General features: G+C 36.3%; 1 protein-coding gene and 1 pseudogene across 6 annotated transcripts in view; one reads left to right on the plus strand and one right to left on the minus strand.

The window, feature by feature from the left end:
- LOC113800504 (retinol dehydrogenase 13-like) overlaps positions 1-10,230 on the plus strand; it is a 12,355-nt gene extending 2,125 nt beyond the window's left edge. For 2 of the 6 annotated variants that reach the window (XM_070125773.1, XM_070125778.1), the window contains exons 4-9: positions 255-379; positions 534-648; positions 2,802-2,993; positions 3,148-3,257; positions 3,445-3,534; positions 3,689-3,930. In XM_070125773.1, the coding sequence (XP_069981874.1) occupies positions 255-379; positions 534-648; positions 2,802-2,993; positions 3,148-3,257; positions 3,445-3,534; positions 3,689-3,790 (734 nt within the window). In that variant the 3' untranslated portion in view covers positions 3,791-3,930. Of the gene's footprint in view, positions 1-254; positions 380-533; positions 649-2,801; positions 2,994-3,147; positions 3,258-3,444; positions 3,535-3,688; positions 3,931-4,043; positions 4,101-6,468; positions 6,828-9,078 lie in introns of those variants that run through there. The other 4 variants (XR_011398760.1, XM_070125776.1, XM_070125774.1 and 1 more) reach the window with 4 other exon arrangements.
- LOC113826822 (succinate--CoA ligase [ADP/GDP-forming] subunit alpha, mitochondrial-like) lies at positions 10,223-16,831 on the minus strand (annotated as a pseudogene).
- Positions 16,832-17,500: the final 669 nt, after the last annotated feature.

Below are 17,500 nucleotides of genomic sequence, written 5' to 3' on the forward strand. Positions count from 1 at the left end.
TCTCTCTCTCTCTCTCTCTCTCTCTCTCTCTCTCTCTCTCTCTCTCTCTCTCCCCCCCCACCCTCCCTCCCTCCCTCCCTCCCTCCCTCTCTCTCCCTCTCCCTCTCCCTCTCCCTCTCCCTCTCCCTCTCCCTCTCCCTCTCTATCTCCACACCACCTCCCTCCCTCTAGCTCTCCCCCTCATTTTCTCCTCACTTCATATGAATAGATGAGTATGATATGTGATATTATTCTTCATATCTACATATCCGCAGATGAGATCATAAGGGACACAGGGAACACTTCAGTTGTTGTACGCAAGCTGGATACATCAGACCTCTCTTCTGTCCGGAGTTTTGCACGCAAGATTGTCGAAACTGAAGATTCCCTGCATATTTTGGTAAGTCGTCATCCAGTGAAATTACTGTAGAGTAGAGTATTTGGCACAAGATAAACCATGTTATGAGGACCATGTAATGAGATGGCCAACAGTAATCACTCTTTTGTTAGTTTTTCTTAGATGGGATTTTAATTGAGTCTCTTGTCATTCCCAGATAAATAATGCTGGAATGGTTGGTCATCATAAGAGGAAACATACAGCAGATGGCTTGGAGTTAACAATGGCTACAAACCACTATGGCCATTTCCTTCTTACCAATTTGTTACTGAGTAAGTTGTTCATCTGGACAGTTGGTTTTAGACTTTGATGTGTAATGTGTAATGCCAGTTTGCTTGTGATTGGGAAAATTCTATTTTGATACCTGAACTCTATCATCTTTTATGGTGTTCCTCTAAAGCAAACATAGTTATTATGTGTTCTGAGGATATATCAGGTACTGATGACATTTAATAGTTATAAGGTCTTTAGGTTTATAATCATTTAAATCATTTTATTTTGACCTGCTTTGTATTGATAAGGATACATTTAGCATTAATGGCTTCAGGAATTATATATATATATATTTTTTTTTTTTTTTGGGGGGGGGCCTGTCAGTCTTACCTGACCTTCTGCATAAGTAAATATCAATGCCAGAATATGACTGGCATAGTTTTACCATGCATTTTGATTTGATATCTTTCTCTTTCACCTTTTTTTAACACAGTTACCTGTTGTAATTACTTTTGCTTAGTTGTCTCTGGCAATGACACAACTTCTGTGTATGAGCTGTGCATCTCATTTTAAACTGATCGTTCTCTGTTGAGAAGTCAATTAATGTCTTTATGCACTTTTACATGTAAATCCTTCATGAAATGATAATTTCTCAAATTGCAGATATTTTACCTTTCCTTGATTATTTGATAAGAAAAGTTGCAATAACAGTTACAAAGAGAAATAAGTCCATATTTGAAAAAGAAAGGTGGTGACCTTAGACTTTATTTGAACATCTCACTTTGTTTTTCAGGAAATTATAAATAAGAGTTCCAGTTAACAACCCACCCTTCACTAAATGCTAAGCTCATCCATTAAACTATACTTTGTGTTATAACCCAACTTGTCACTTGTCATATACTTCCTACAAATGTGTTTGTTTACATATTTACCATTTTTATGATACTTAGTTAATGCATTAGCTTTGTCTATTAACCCAGTATCGTTGGGTATAAGTTGGGATAGAATTAGTGTATGCTAGTCTGTGCTTGAGCATTTATCTAGTTTGTTGTAGGGCATGCAAGACCTCAACAAGCTTATCATAGAATCATGATATGATAGCTAAAGCACAGCCTGTTACCTTGCTTTTGATTGATTATGAAGGTGTACAATTAATGTGAATCTGTTAGAAATAGATTCTTTAATATTTATACAATTTTGTTTGCCTTCAGTGAATATTATTGTTGATATAAGTAACAAGATTCAGAAACTTGTAAAAAATAGAGTTGAGGTCACCAGATTTGTGGATTTATCTGATCTGGACAAGGGGAAGGTAACTGCATCCAGAATTAGAAATTTAATTCTCTGCTGAATGCTGTGATGATGCTTAATCTCCAATGCTGATAAGATTTATATATATTGCCAAAAGAGAGTAGTAGTAATGAAAGTTAATCTTATTGGTAGAAAACAAAACAAAGGCACTTATAGGACTCTTTGGCTTTCAGCTGTAATGTAGATAGTCCATAGTAGACATTTTCACTTTTATTTTGAAGTTTATCTTTACAATGAATTATTATATATAACAGTGATATGAAAGTGATAACTCAGTTTTGGAAAATCTATAAAGTATTTTACTGTTGCACAGGGTCTCCCATAAATTTAATGATGGGAAGAGTTCTTAGAGTGAAAGAAAAATAAAATCACTTTATTATGATACAATGGAGAATAAGAAAGTTATATATATATATATATATATATATATATATATATATATATATATATATATATATATATATATATATATATATATATATATATATATATATATATATATATATATATATATATATATATATATATAATATATATATATATATATTATATATATATATATATATATATATATATATATATATATATATATATATATATATATATATATATATATATATATATATATATATATATATATATATATATATATATATATATATATATATATATATATATATATATATATATATATATATATATATATATATATATATATATATATATATGAAGATATATATATATATATATATATATATATATATATATATATATATATATATATATATATATATATATATGATAAATATATATATATTTTTTTTTCTTTTTTTTTCTTTCTCCAAAAAATACAATTATGCAAAATCTAATTATTAATAACTAATATGTTCATGTATTTAAGATCTTCTGAAGAAAAGTGCCCCGAGCAGAATCGTCAATGTGTCTTCCAAAATGCATGAGTTTTGCAGTGTGCTGGACCCAGAAGACCTTAATTTCGAGAAGAGTTCTTACAGCATGTTTACATCATACAATCAGAGCAAATTGTGTAACGTCCTCTTCACACTAGAGCTCGCAGAAAGGCTTCGCGGCTCAGGTACCTGGGGAGAAGTTTTCTAATGAGAAAGTTGACCTTCTGTGGAAATATGTATTAATTGAAGGTAAATATTTGGTATTTTTTCCTTAAGTGAAGATGATTATTTTCTTATCATTGGTACTCTGTGCAATTATGTTTATTCTGTGATTGGCAGGGGTTACAGCAAACAGCTTGCACCCTGGAGTTGTGGATACTGAAATTACCTACAAGATGGGTGGCTTTCCTGGTTACTCACAAGCATTTTTGTTCAAGCTAATGGGAAAGGTGATACATTTTGTTCTTTTATTTCATTTGATCTTAATTGTTATTCTTATTTTTTTTTTCTCTTTTTTTTTTTTTTTCTTTTTTTTTTTTTTTTTTTGTCTTTAATATTGATTACGAATGTCTTATCTCCTTGTTTCTTATTCAACAGTGATTATTATCAGTGTGTGGTTTTTGACATTTTCCCCAGGACTGTGACCTCGGTGCCCAGACCATCATCCATTTGGCAGTTGCGGAAGAAGTTGAGGGCTTATCAGGGAAATATTTTGTTGACTGCAAGGCAAGATAGAATCCCACTTACAGATATATGAATCTAAAATGAAAAAGTGAAAGATGGGAGATGGATTAGGCATCAAAATCTCGTACAAAAAAAGAATATTTTGAACCTTGTATAAAAGTTGATTATATCCTTAACATGCCTTTATATTTTTCAGGAAACTGAGAGTTCCAAGCTGGCTCAGCACAGAGGCATTGCCAAAAAGCTGTGGCTTGCCAGCGAACTTGATGTGAAGTTGGAAAATGAGGAAATGATGTAGTCTTGAAGGAGTAAACAACAGCAAAAAAAAAGACGAAAAAAATACATCTGTAAGTGGATTGTTATATCTGTATGGCTTATTGCTGAATGGCATAGTAAATTCAGATTATAGGAAATGAAATATATTGTTGAGATGTCTTGTTTTTTTGTTTTTTCTTTCATTAATATTATTAATATTATTATTCTCTTATTCTGTTCAATTCTGTGTCACAGTTTTAGCACATGTTTTTCATTCTCTTATTTTCTTAATACAGGTTCATTGGGGAATCTTTCCATCTCACTTGAATAAATGGGTAATATAGACAATACAGGTGAGATGCATTATATATATATATATATATATATATATATATATATATATATATATATATATATATATATATATATATATATATATATATATATATATATATATTTCTCTACACATACATATACACACACATATATATATATTTTTTCTTCTTCTCCTTCTTCACATCCTGCTTCTTCAATCATGATTGCTAAGAATTTTATATTAAACCTCTTTACATTATTCTGCATCATAAAATGCCACTTGACTTCATCCTAAATGTGTACATCCAGGTTTTATTTGGTTGCGACAAAAAAAAGTAAGAGAACCAACTAAGAACGGTAAAGGAATTAGTTTAAAACGATTATGAGGACACCATTTTATTATCTTTGAAAGACACACTCAACATTGTTTCATTTGAAGTTGTACGTTTTCCTTTCAAGAACACAGGATCTTTCTCAAATTTTGTTTAGGTTTTAAAATATATATATATATAAAAAAAAAACTGGCAATTTCAGAGTAATCCAACCCATATGACAGTTTTGCTTTTGTCTTGTATATCAAAGTATAACTGTTTGGAAAATTTTGTCTTTTCTGTTTATGATTTTCAACTGTCCTATTGCACAAAAGATTATGCTATATCACCTCTATTGAATTTGAAAAAGAAAAAAAAAACATTTTTTCTTACAATAAAATGGATTATCAAGAGAAGCCATTCTTTGCCTGGATAAGAAAAGACAAGCAAGTATGCCATCCACTTTGCTTGTGCGAGTCATACCTGTGCCTTTCTATCTACAGACCATACATCTTGTCATGTTGGTGAAAGTTTCACCTGCTATTTCAAAGACTTCTTCTTTCTATTGCTTCTTTTCTGTTTCAGTTTACATTTGGTTTCGCTCAGGTGTTGAATGCTTCTAGCTTTATCAGCTTTAAGAATTATAGATTTTGGTTGTTGTTGTTGTTGAAAAATTATTAATGATAGAGTTTTATGTATGATAGCAACTGCATGATTTTTATTAGGTAACTCTGAAATATGAGTTCAAGGACCAGACTATATTCTTTGTTTGTTTGTTTTTTGAGGATACAGAGAACCTAAAATTTGCCAATGTCTTTTGAATAGACAGAAAGTTTAGAAAGTTAATTTGTAATCTGTGAATTGACACAGATTCTGTCCCATGTTTAGAGGAGGACAATGTTTTTATTTTTACTTTAAAGCACTTAGCCTAACTCATCCAAAACTTTTGTCAAAAATTACTTTTAAGGTTGTTCAATCTTTGCTTCCAGTTGAAGGCACACCTATTAGTCTGCGCTTATGAATTTATTTTGCTTGATATTGAAAGTTGGAAGGTTGGATTGAAAATACGTATAGTGATCCTTGTAAAACAATTGACACCTACGCGAAGAACATGTTCTCCCTAAACAGCAAAAAATGTAGTCCAGGTCAAGGATAGTTCTAGAAGTTTGTCCATATATGCAAAATTATAGAACAAAAGTGAATACTCACAATGTTTAGTGTTTATGTTCGTTTAATACTATGTATAACATATCCATCACATTTTGTTTGATATCTGCTTATATTGTGCAGTTCCATTGCACCCCCCTGCAATGGAAAGTCATGTGAATAACCATGGTTATTTTCACTGTGGGTTATATTATTAGGGTAATTTTCTATATTACGTCCGCCGCTCCGACATCGTCGCCCCTGCTATCGGGGTCAAGTTTGCCACTAACGGGGGGTTTCCGCGCAATAAAACCTACATATTTGGATTGTACAGAGTGAGAGGAATCCAATGATACCAAAATCGTCAATATCGGAGAGGCAAAGGTAATATAGAAAAATACCAAGAACAGAAAGGAAGAGAGAGGAAACACAGTCGCCTCACTGAAACTTGTCAAAATCAGAGACATACCTACCGCGGCTTAGTAACACGAAATCTTCCGATGAACCGTATGGAAGAAATTAATTTTGAATTGATTTACTGTAGGACATTTTTTTTTCTCTTGGAATAAGAACCATGAGTATAAAAAAATATAAATATATATAAACACACAAACGCACACGCACACGCACACGCACGCACACACACGCACGCACACACACGCACGCACGCACACGCACGCACGCACACACACGCACGCACGCACACACACGCACACACACACACACACACACACACACACACACACACACACACACACACACACACACACACACACACACACACACACACACACACACACACACACACACACACACACACACACACACACATATATATATGTGTGTGTTTGTGTTCGGGGACGCTTCTTGCAACTGACGAGAGGTGAAGGGGAGAGCGACACTGGTCATGGCGGTCTGGATGATTGATCAGCATTGTGACGCATTTCAGACGGCGATATTGACAATTCTGTGGAGTGTCATGAGAAAAGCGTGCGCTGTGGGAGTTCAGCAGGAAGTACGCCTTAACGTTAAGATAAAATAGTAGAGTGTTCTTAGTGCTAAAGGCAAATATTGTGAAATAAGGCTAGGTGAAGATGGCTAGCAGCAGTTACCGGTGACACGCTTTAAACGCTCCCCGTGGATATTAGTAATGAGAAGTGAAGTGAACTCCATACCAGTGTGCTCTCGGACGCATCATCTAATTAGTGTGTTTACGTGAAAATCGTGCCATCCTTTTGTGTCATATTAAGCATGCATTATCTCCCTGCCTAACTGTGGTAAGAACGGGAATAAAGGAATGTTAAGTTACGTCTGTGCGTTTGTCTTCGCCCGCCTGAGAAAGTTACTCACACAGCACAGACGTTTCAATATATATATATATATATATATATATATATATATATATATATATATATATATATATATATATATATATATATGGGGGGCTGCTTTTTTATTATTTTACAAGGGTCTTTGTCTTCATTCGCGCAACACAGGTCTAGAAAAGGTCATATAGAGAGAATGTCACATCCACCAACACACAGACATATGTACACAGAAACACACAGGTCATATAGAGAGAATGTCACATCCACCAACACACAGACACGTGTACACAGAAACCCACATGCATACGCACAAGTCCATGCACGCATCTGACCTACAGTGGGAAAAGTGCTCAACTCGTCAAAAAATCAGCTATGAAAACTGAATTTTTAGTCATAAGGAGGGATTGGAATGTGAAATTGTAACCAAAATTAAGGAGAGAAAAGTGTGCTTCCAGTTCGATTTAAAGAAATCAAAATGATCTTGTATTCAGGAAGTGTTCTTTTGAAAACATAAACAACTAGAAATAACTACTGGATAGTAATAGAAAAAATTGAGAAATTATTGATTTATTTAAGCACATCAGTGGGGACGACGACTGAGTATATAATAACTAAATAGGTAAATAAATAAATGAATGAATAAAACGAGAATGAATACTGAACCAAAATGCACTCTCGTAACATTTTATATTTGTGATTTTTTTTGCCGAGGTGAATGTTGTCCTTCATGGTCATAGGATGACGAAATTAAAGAAAATCAAGTTTACCCATGCTAAAAACAGGCCAATTTCCCATATGTTATCTTGCAATATACTGGGTTATTTTAGGCTTACCAATTTTCTCTGTTTGTTTAGTACTGTTAAAAGCATGAGGTCGTGTAACGAAATCAGGGCACAGCACTTACAGACGTCCAAACCACACGCATGCACAAAGAAACACACACTATACTTTTCTTTGTTATATGTATGTGAAAAGCCTATGTTTATTATCCTCCCTATCATTATGATTATTAATATTGATATTATTAATATCGTCATTATTTTTACCATTATTATCACTATTTAACAGCCAATCATTCCGCGCGCATGCGCACACACACACACACACACACACACACACACACACACACACACACACACACACACACACACACACACACACACACACACACACACACACACACACACACACACACACACACAGAGCCACTTAGTGTTACTTAGACGCGATAGGTATGTTTCTGATTCTTGACAAGTTTCAATAAGGCGACTGTGTTTCCTCCCTCTTCCTTTCTGTTCTTTATCGAACACCAAAGCCATTTCTATAAGATATATTATCTAAAAGGCCCGTAAGGGGATTGAACCCTTGAGTTAACAGGCTGATACATATACTTACAATTTGATAATATTTAAACAGCAAAACCTTTTTGCAAAATTTTCCTATAAATGTATATATATATACATATACATATATATATATATATATATATATATATATATATATATATATATATATATATATATATATATATATATATATATATATATATATATATATATATATATGTATATGTATATGTATATATATATATATATATATATATATATATATATATATATGTATGTATATATATACATATATGTATGTATATATTCACATATATATATACATACCGATATATATGTATATGCATATATATATGTATATATATATATATATATATATATATATATATATATATATATATATATATATATATATATATATGTATATATATATATATATATATATATATATATATATATATATATATATATATATATATATATATATACATACTGATATATATATATATATATATATATATATATATATATATATATATATATATATATATATATATATATATATATATACATACATATTTGTGTGTGCACCTGCACTGTGTACACGTGCATGTGTGTATGTGGAGAGAGAGAGAGAGAGAGAGAGAGAGAGAGAGAGAGAGAGAGAGAGAGAGAGAGAGAGAGAGAGAGAGAGAGAGAGAGAGAGAGAGAGAGAGAGAGAGAGAGAGAGAGAGAGAGAGAGAGAGAGATAAATTACTCCCTGTGTGCAAGGAATATGATGAAGATGAGACTGAGTACATATCATACTGCATGTCACTCGCTGCAGGCAAACACACACCAAACACGAACATAGAAACTGCATTTATGGTATTCCTCTTTCAACAGAAACCCATTCCCAACCCCTGGCCAACAGCACAGGCGTCTAATGCTAAAACAGGTTCTTGAACACAAACTATTTGCGAAAAAGCTAAAGCAATTCCCTCCGGTGGTTGGGCGTACTGCGACCCCACTTTAGTAGACTGATAAATTGGCTGTAAATAACAGGGTTCCTTGGGGGCACTTTGCCACCTTGATTCATATGCAAATGAGGTAGCTGGCAGAAGGCGGCCTATGCCTTTCTCTTTGGCAAGTAGGCAGAGGTACTCAATAGTTTTGTGTTGGTTACATTGCATTCATAGTGGGAATCCATCAGTGTGTGTGTGTGAGACAGTGCCCATGTCTGACACCTCAAAAACCAGTGTCTTAGCGGGCTTTGGTATAAGCTGCTTTAGTAGTCCTGCAGACTGTTTAGCACAAACTACCCAGAAGGCTGAGACATTTACCGCAGATTTCAAGTCAACTTGGAGGTACCGTGACTGTTTTTTGTGAAACTGCTGCTTTCAACTATGAGGCCTTAAAAGCTGACTTCTCAAATATAAATTTTGATTCAGGATTTAAAGCTTACTATGAATATAAGGGACCTCAGAATAGGTTTTTATTGAAACTAGTCTTCTCTTTGGTGTGTTTTGAAGAATATTTGCTTGAGCTTTTTATTGTTAAATAACTATGTGATATGCATGTTCTACTGTAGATTTTAAAACTTAGTCTCACTTCTGACATACCTTGAAATCAAAGAGTATGGTTACTATTGCAACAACTTTTTGTTGTTGTTAGTGTAGATCTGTGTGGTAAGATTTTTGCATCAATATAAACTAAATGAAACTTGTTATTAATTGATCTTACAGTGATTGGATCATTTGTGTATGTATACGTAATCATTCGTTCACTTCTTCACACAAAACAGACTCTTACACTCAAACAGCTGATTCACTCACTCATTCATTCAGTTATTAATTTGATCATTCATACACTAACAAAGAAATGACCAAATTATGACACTAACCCATGTGTCTCATTGTTTCAGGTATTTCTTCATAACTACTTCCTTAATTATTTTCCCACAAAAATAAAATAAAGTCATATTGTAAGTTTAGAGATGATACTCTACAAAGTATGGTTTTCAAATGTCATATTTCAAAAATAAAGCCAATGAACATGTATATTTTATTTACTTTAACCTTGATTTAAATACATATATGCATTTTGTCAATATTAAACGGGTAATATATTTACAAGATTAACCTCTAAGAAGCAACACATGAACCTAATAACAAGTGATGATTTGTCACTGCCTTTGAAGACAGTAATAGGGATGTCCTTGTGTTTGATAACAAAATCCATGAGAAAATTAATTAACTACTCATGCAAGATACTGATTAGCGTTTCATCAACCTCCTTAGGATTCATGTTGATACATCTAAACAATTCCTGTGCATCAAATGAAAATATATACACATTTCTGACTGTTCAACTTTTATTCAACATTTGATTGTAAATTACCATTCATGAATATAATCAAGTGTTGTCATAGGCTTTTAAATTCCTTCCATGGCTGCATGCTTGATGAAAAAATACAACTTTGTAAGAGAAAAGTTAAAAATGTGTTCCCTAAGTGACTTTTCCTGCCCAGTCAGTGATTCAGTCCCTGGACACCAATGTGGCATCTCTTGATCCAGTAAATTCCCCTAAGCTTCAGCACCAGCAATCAGCTTACGATTTTCCAAGAAGTTTCATCTCTGCCAGTAACATATCTCCCATTTGCACAGGGCACCTCGAGATGATAACACCAGCCTGTGGGTTATTGAGAAAATCAGGTCTTCAAAGGCATTCTTCTATTAAGAAATTATCTTATCTAAACCATTCTCATTACGTAGATAAATGCGTAAGCTGCCCTAAAAAAATACTTATTATCTGATACACTTAGTTTCATACAATACAGATAGAGAAATACGAAGGTGTGTATGCTGTTGAGTGTGAGTGCCTGTGAATGAGTGTGGGCACATGCAAGTGAGGGTGAGAGTGAGGGTGTATGTGTGTGATGTGTGGGTTAGTGTGTATGTGATATGACAAAAACAGAAAGGGAAAGAACTTACATTCTCAAGGGCCTTAATCTTGTCTTCAGCACCTCTCTTGCCTCCAGAGATGATGGCACTGGCATGTCCCATGTGACGACCAGGTGGGGCAGAAAGACCGGCGATAAAGGATAAAACAGGCTTCGCTTCAGGCCCCTTTGTAGAACAAAGCAAATGAAAAATAATTTACTTTTAACTTGAGTGATAAACAATGATAAACATAATCAATTAAGTCCCAAATGCATGAATTCATTTTAGCTTCCCATTAATGGAATGATTAAAATCAAAGACTTAACAACTTAACACTTGGCAAAACAACTTACAGCATTATGTTCTTTAAGTCCTCACAGGTGCAGCCTCCTCAGCACCACCACCAATCTCACCTATGAGAATACCCTTTGTGTTGGGATCCTGCAACATAACACTGTCTTATAATTTGTTATAAGTGGCTATTTTCATACTTACTTCCACCTAATATTCAGCTTTTTTCAACAATTTATACTTTTTCCTACGAACTTGAAATAGAATTTTCAACTGCCTTGAAACACCACAATATTAAATGCAATTAATAATTCATGCAGCAACATGAGAGCTCAATTTCAAAATTGTATTTTGTAATTTGGTTGTGTCTTTACCATACATCTACACCACACAATTGAAATCTGCTCAATTCTTATACCTGTTTACCTTGAGGAAAGTGTCAAGACAGTCAATGAGGTTAGTGCTAGTGAAGGGGTATCCACCAATGCCCATGCTAAAGGTCTGTTTGAGGCCAACTTGGGTAGTCTGATGAACTTGGATGTGAGGATTCCAGATTAGGAGATAGTACCAATTAATCCCTAATTACAGATAAGGCCAGGGATAATACCGATCTTGTTCTGAAAGTTGGAGAGGAAAAGCTCAATAAATTTAATTAAATTGACTGCTAGTCTTACATTAGATAATAGCTATCATTTCACATCATTTGAAAGAGGAATGTATTTAAATATGCGAGACAATTTGGAATACAGTTCATTATCCATAATAGAAAAGCATTTTTCCTAATTTTCAACAAAAAATAATTTGAAACACCACACTGTTACAGCAGCAGCTGCATTATAAAAAAAAAAGAAAAAAAAAAAGTTCTAACCCTTTACCTATCAACCCAAAAACTGACCAGACAAAAATACTTAACTATAAGTTCTTTGGATAAGCCCAACATCTTCATGTAAAGACCACAAAAAAGCATCAACAGCCATAAATGAACATGAAATGAATCTCCTACCTTCTCTGGGGCGATAATACCAAGGTAGTTTGAACTGAAAAGCCAGTTCTTAGATTGGCGGAGAAGGGCGTGTTTGACCGAGACCATATCCTGCTGTGGGATGACCTCCATGACTTTCATGATGGCCTTGGCAGCACCAGGGGGTGCGTTTTTTTTTTGGTATTAACACCTGCATGAGGAGTCTCATCACTTTTAGACACCCAAAATAAACAGCAGCAGCAACAACAATAACAGAACTTGGTTGGTTGGTGGTTGTGACTTATCAAATGGGACTAAAGTAGATGTGTTTCTGCCTGGCTATATGAATGGTTCTGAAAGAGTAAGGCTGAAGATTGAGTGTCCAACCAGTCCCTATGTTGTTGGTTCCTTCATAATTCTTCATGTAAACTAAGGTTCATGGTCAACTTCCATAATATGTTTACCTATGAGGTAATAATCGAGTGTTTGAATGCCGAACATTATGGCTAAACATTCACATTCGATGGCTGAATACCTTTTTTTCTCAATCTAATCATTTCCTGCTTGGGTATATACAGTAATAACACCACTCCTAATCCTATGTCAGAAGCATCCATTCTTAGTACAAAAGTGTTTAGCATCAGGTAGTTTTAACACAAGATCACTGAATAATGCAAGTTTTAATTCATTAAATCTAAGCTGTAAATCACGAGTCCACACTAATGGTTCCAGAGTCCCTTTACTTAACATATCCAACATAGGACTCATGAGAGAACAAGCTTGGGGGAGGAACATTCAGTAGAAAGATATCATCCCTAAAAATTACCTTAATGTCTTTTTGGTTATAGGTGGGGACAGTTTTAACAAAGATTTGTTATCAAACTGAGGTTTAACATTCTGACCATCTATCAAAAAGATAGATGGTCAGTTAAACCTAATTATATGCTTAGTAGGATAAGCAGTTCAGTTGTGGGAATGTAACCACTCTAAAAACTGGGTTAGTACTGCAAGATGTCCTACCCATGTTCTTCCATAGGCATAAATATTGTTTTAATAAAATGAAACATTAGACACACCCAAGAGAACTTTACAAATGTATGATATGAGTATCACCTGCATCAATATCCAAATGTATGTTGATGTAGAATCCCATTAATTAAAGATGTTTGGGAAATACTGTCAAAGCTTTTGCACTCTCAGAAAGCAGTCCTTGGTAACACACTTCAGTCAGATCTAACCCTGAGAAATATGTAACTCCATTAAATTTATATAAATTTTCTTCAACTGTACAAGTCGGTTTTGTGGGGAACAAAGCTATAGCACTGAGCAACCTAAAATCAATAGCCATCCTGGAATCAAGTTCATGTCTAAATAAACAATGATGATAGCTTAACAAGGGAACCAGAACCTCAGAGACAACCACTGCAAAGTGTTTCTGCATCTGCCAGTATTACAATCAAATGTAAAGGTTATGACACAGATTATGATGATTATTTGGACACGTCAATTTCTACTGTTTCATTAAGTCTAGGCAGGTTGGGTGGTGGTGGGTGGGGCAGAATATCTTGTCAGCTAACAATTCCTCAGCAAAACCAAGAGGTGTTGCTCCAGCTGGCAAGGGATGCAAGCAAAAGGGAAGCCTTCCAAAAAAAGCAAAATGAGTGAGAAATTTAAGTCAAAATATTTCAGAAAGCTTACCAGAGTGCTATGGAAAGCTATCACAAAGTAAATGAGAATGGATATGGTTTGAGTACTCGTATACCCTTTATAGACCCCTTAAACACCCTTAAACAACTGAATGGGTTAGGGAGATGATCAAAGGTGCTATGGAAGGCGATTGGGCACGGTTTGAGATCTTGCATTCCCTTTAAATATAGCGGACATAGGTACATGCGTCACCTTTTTGGGCAGCGCCTCTAAATTGCACTATGAGCGTGATATAAAAAAGGAAAGCAATAATGTTCTTAAGTAGTGAAATTCAATTCTCATTAATCTTAATATGTTCATTGTAAAAGATTCAGCAGTATCAGATTAAAGAAAGGAAATTTGAGAAAAAACAGAAGCAGTAAAAGACAAAATAGAAAAGTTGTAAAAATTTAAGAATAAACAACAATACTAGAAAAAAATTAAAGATGATGGATGAGAAACTATGCTAAAGGAACACAAAAAGAGAGGGGAGAGATAGGGCATTGTGAAGCCTGAGAGAAAATAAAGATTGAAAATCCATGAAAGCACATACCAGTCGCATTTTGTTGAAGACTGGGAAGTTCAGGTGCTTCTGGCCCCCCTTGCCTGGAGAGACGACCCCCACTATAAATGTTCCATCTCCAATTGCCTGCTAAGAGGGGAAGTACCCTGCTCGTCCGTGAAGTTTTGTCAGATCACCTTTGCTCTCTCACTGCTGGCACGGTTGGGCCTGGGGGCGGAGCAACAAGATCTGGAACCCAATGGGGGATTTAAGTGAACACTAAGGTCCAAAGTGAGTTTTCACACATCACATATAATTCTGATTTTATTTTTCTTGCATCTATTTAGATATTTGAAAATCTCTGTTAGTTGTGCAAATTGAAGAGAAATGTTCTTGATTGTAAACGCTGTTAATCTATATTTCTAGGATGTATATGTTACCAAACTTTTTAACATTTTTCAAAACTGCCCAATAAAAAACATAATATATATAAATATATATATATATATATATATATATATATATATATATATATATATATATATATATATATATATATATGCTAAGAACAAATAAACATAAATTCATAAACAATAAGAATAGTCCAAAGGCTAGGGCCTATAAGCCTTTATGAGAGGAAGGGATGGAAGAAGGAAGGAAGGATGGAAAGGAAGGAAGGAAAGGAGGGAAGAAGAGAATGATGGAGGAAGAAAGGGAGGGAGGCAGGAGAGGAAGGAAGAATGGGAGGGAGGGAGGGTGGGAGGAAGGAAAGGAAAGGAAGGAAGGATGGAAAGGAAAGGAAAGGAAGGAAGGAGGGAGAGAGGGAGGGGAAGGAAGGGAGAGAGGAAGGCATGGAGTGAGGAGAGAAGTTGGGAAGGAAGGAAGGAAGAAATGATATAGCCTATATATGGGAAGGATGGATGGATGGAAGGAGAGAAAGGAGCGAGGGAAGGAGGGAGGATGGAAGGAAGGAAGGAAGGAGAGGAGGGAAGGAGGAAGGGAGAGAGGGATGAAGGGAGGAAGGGAGAGAGGGATGAAGGGAGGAAGGGAGAGAGGGATGAAGGGAGGGAGGGAGAGGGAAGGAGGGAGGGAGGGAGAGAGGATGGATGGAAGGAAGGGAGCAAGGGAGGAAGGATAGGAGAGGCAGAGGGAGGGAGGGAGGGAGAGGGAAGGAGGGAGGGAGGGAGAGAGGATGGATGGGAGGAAGGGAGCAAGGGAGGAGGGATAGGAGAGGGAGAGAGGGAGAGGGAAGGAGGGAGGGAGGGAGAGGGAAGGAGGGAGGAAGGGAAGGAAGGAACATAGGATGGGAGGAAGGAAGGAGAGGAGGATTGAAGGATGGAAGGAAGGAAGGACGGAAGGAAGGAGAGGAGGGAGGGAAGAAGGGAGGGAGGGGGGAGGATGGATGGAAGGAAGGGAGCAAGAGAGGAAGGATGGAAGGGGGAGGGAGGAAGGGAGGCAAGAAATTAAACAAATGAACTTGTCAATTTTCAGAGAACAACGGGTTATCAGAACATAGGCCTACTTTGGAATGTTAAAACATCTGCTACTTACCGAACCCCCCGTTTAAACATCTCATCTTTCCTGCACTTGACACTTCATACTTCGTGCTTCAGAAATCAGGTGATGAAACAAGGCCTGAAACAGCAGCTTATTCTGAAAACCAAATTCTTTGTCATGGAAGGCGAGTCCATTTCTTTCCATCTCCCTCTCTCTCCTTCCCCCTCGTCGTTCTCTCTCAAAAGCGTAGGTTTCGCTTCTCTGAAACCTCTTTCGCATTGTTCTTCCCTTGTAATGCGGGGAAATTCCTTTACATAGTCAGGTTTCTCAGAGAAAGGGATTTCACAAGGTCTGTAGAACGGAGCTGGGATCGCAAAAATCTTCCTTCTTCTCCTTTTCTCAGCGTTGGCAACGTTTCCCATATAACGAAAACTCAGCACACTGACTTTTCCATGATATTAGAACCTTAAGAAACTGCGATGAACGTTCCTATGGTAAATTTTGCCATTTTTCACTTTTCCGCTCTGAAAACAAAATGGCGCCCGCCAAGGAGGCGACGAAAGTTTTTTCGGATTTTTTATTTACTTTTTCAAATTTGGTGTTTTTCTTAATAAGTAATAATAAAAAATGTTGCCGTTTTTTCTAAAATTCATCTTTCATACTTTTTTTCTTAAAAGAAGAGCATGCGATTTACAAATCCATAAAATTGACATTTAATTCCTTTGCGAACGCAAAATCGCGGCACGCACGAATGGCCTTCATCAGCTGGAGGCAACCTCGCTACGCGAACTCGGGTGAGCGAACGGCCGTCTCGTTGGTCAGTCAGGCTTAGCAGAGCACAGACAACCCTCGTTCTTTATCCACGTGAGTGATTTAGAAAGTTGGTTGCCATGGTGTCGCCTCAGATGAACAAGCTGACTCGCGAGAAACTGCTAATGGGCCTGGAGCGAGCCAGCAAGGGCCTGAAGAAGAGGCTCGGCGAGAGCTTCGAGGCTGCAATGATTCCCGCAGTCGCCGACGAGCTCCTTCGCTTGCAGGACCAGCAGGGCGTTGAGCTGAAGACAGCCAGCATTCCTGCTCTGATGAAGGAGTATGCAGTGGACAAGGACCAGGACTCTATGCTGGGAATTTCCCTTCGAGTCCTGGAGATCCTTTAGACGAAGGGCCGGAAGGATGCCAGCCCCACCTGCGAGGAGGAGAACAGTGCCACCAGCGAGACGCAAGAGGAGGATCCTGCGCCGAGGAAGGTGTGCGACGCGGCCGCGGAGAAGGCCGAGTACAGGCTGGATGCCACGTACGGCTTCGTGGTGATCCAGGGCGACCACCACACCCTGGCCCTGGGCACGCTGAACTCGTTCGAGGTGAAGTTCGACAAGGAGTTCGGCGTGGCCAACAAGCACGGGCGGGGCGGCCAGTCTCAAAACCGCTTCGCGCGACTGGCGGAGGAGA

This window comes from Penaeus vannamei, chromosome 9 (genome assembly GCF_042767895.1).
Source record: "Penaeus vannamei isolate JL-2024 chromosome 9, ASM4276789v1, whole genome shotgun sequence".
Classification (NCBI taxonomy): domain Eukaryota; kingdom Metazoa; phylum Arthropoda; class Malacostraca; order Decapoda; family Penaeidae; genus Penaeus; species Penaeus vannamei.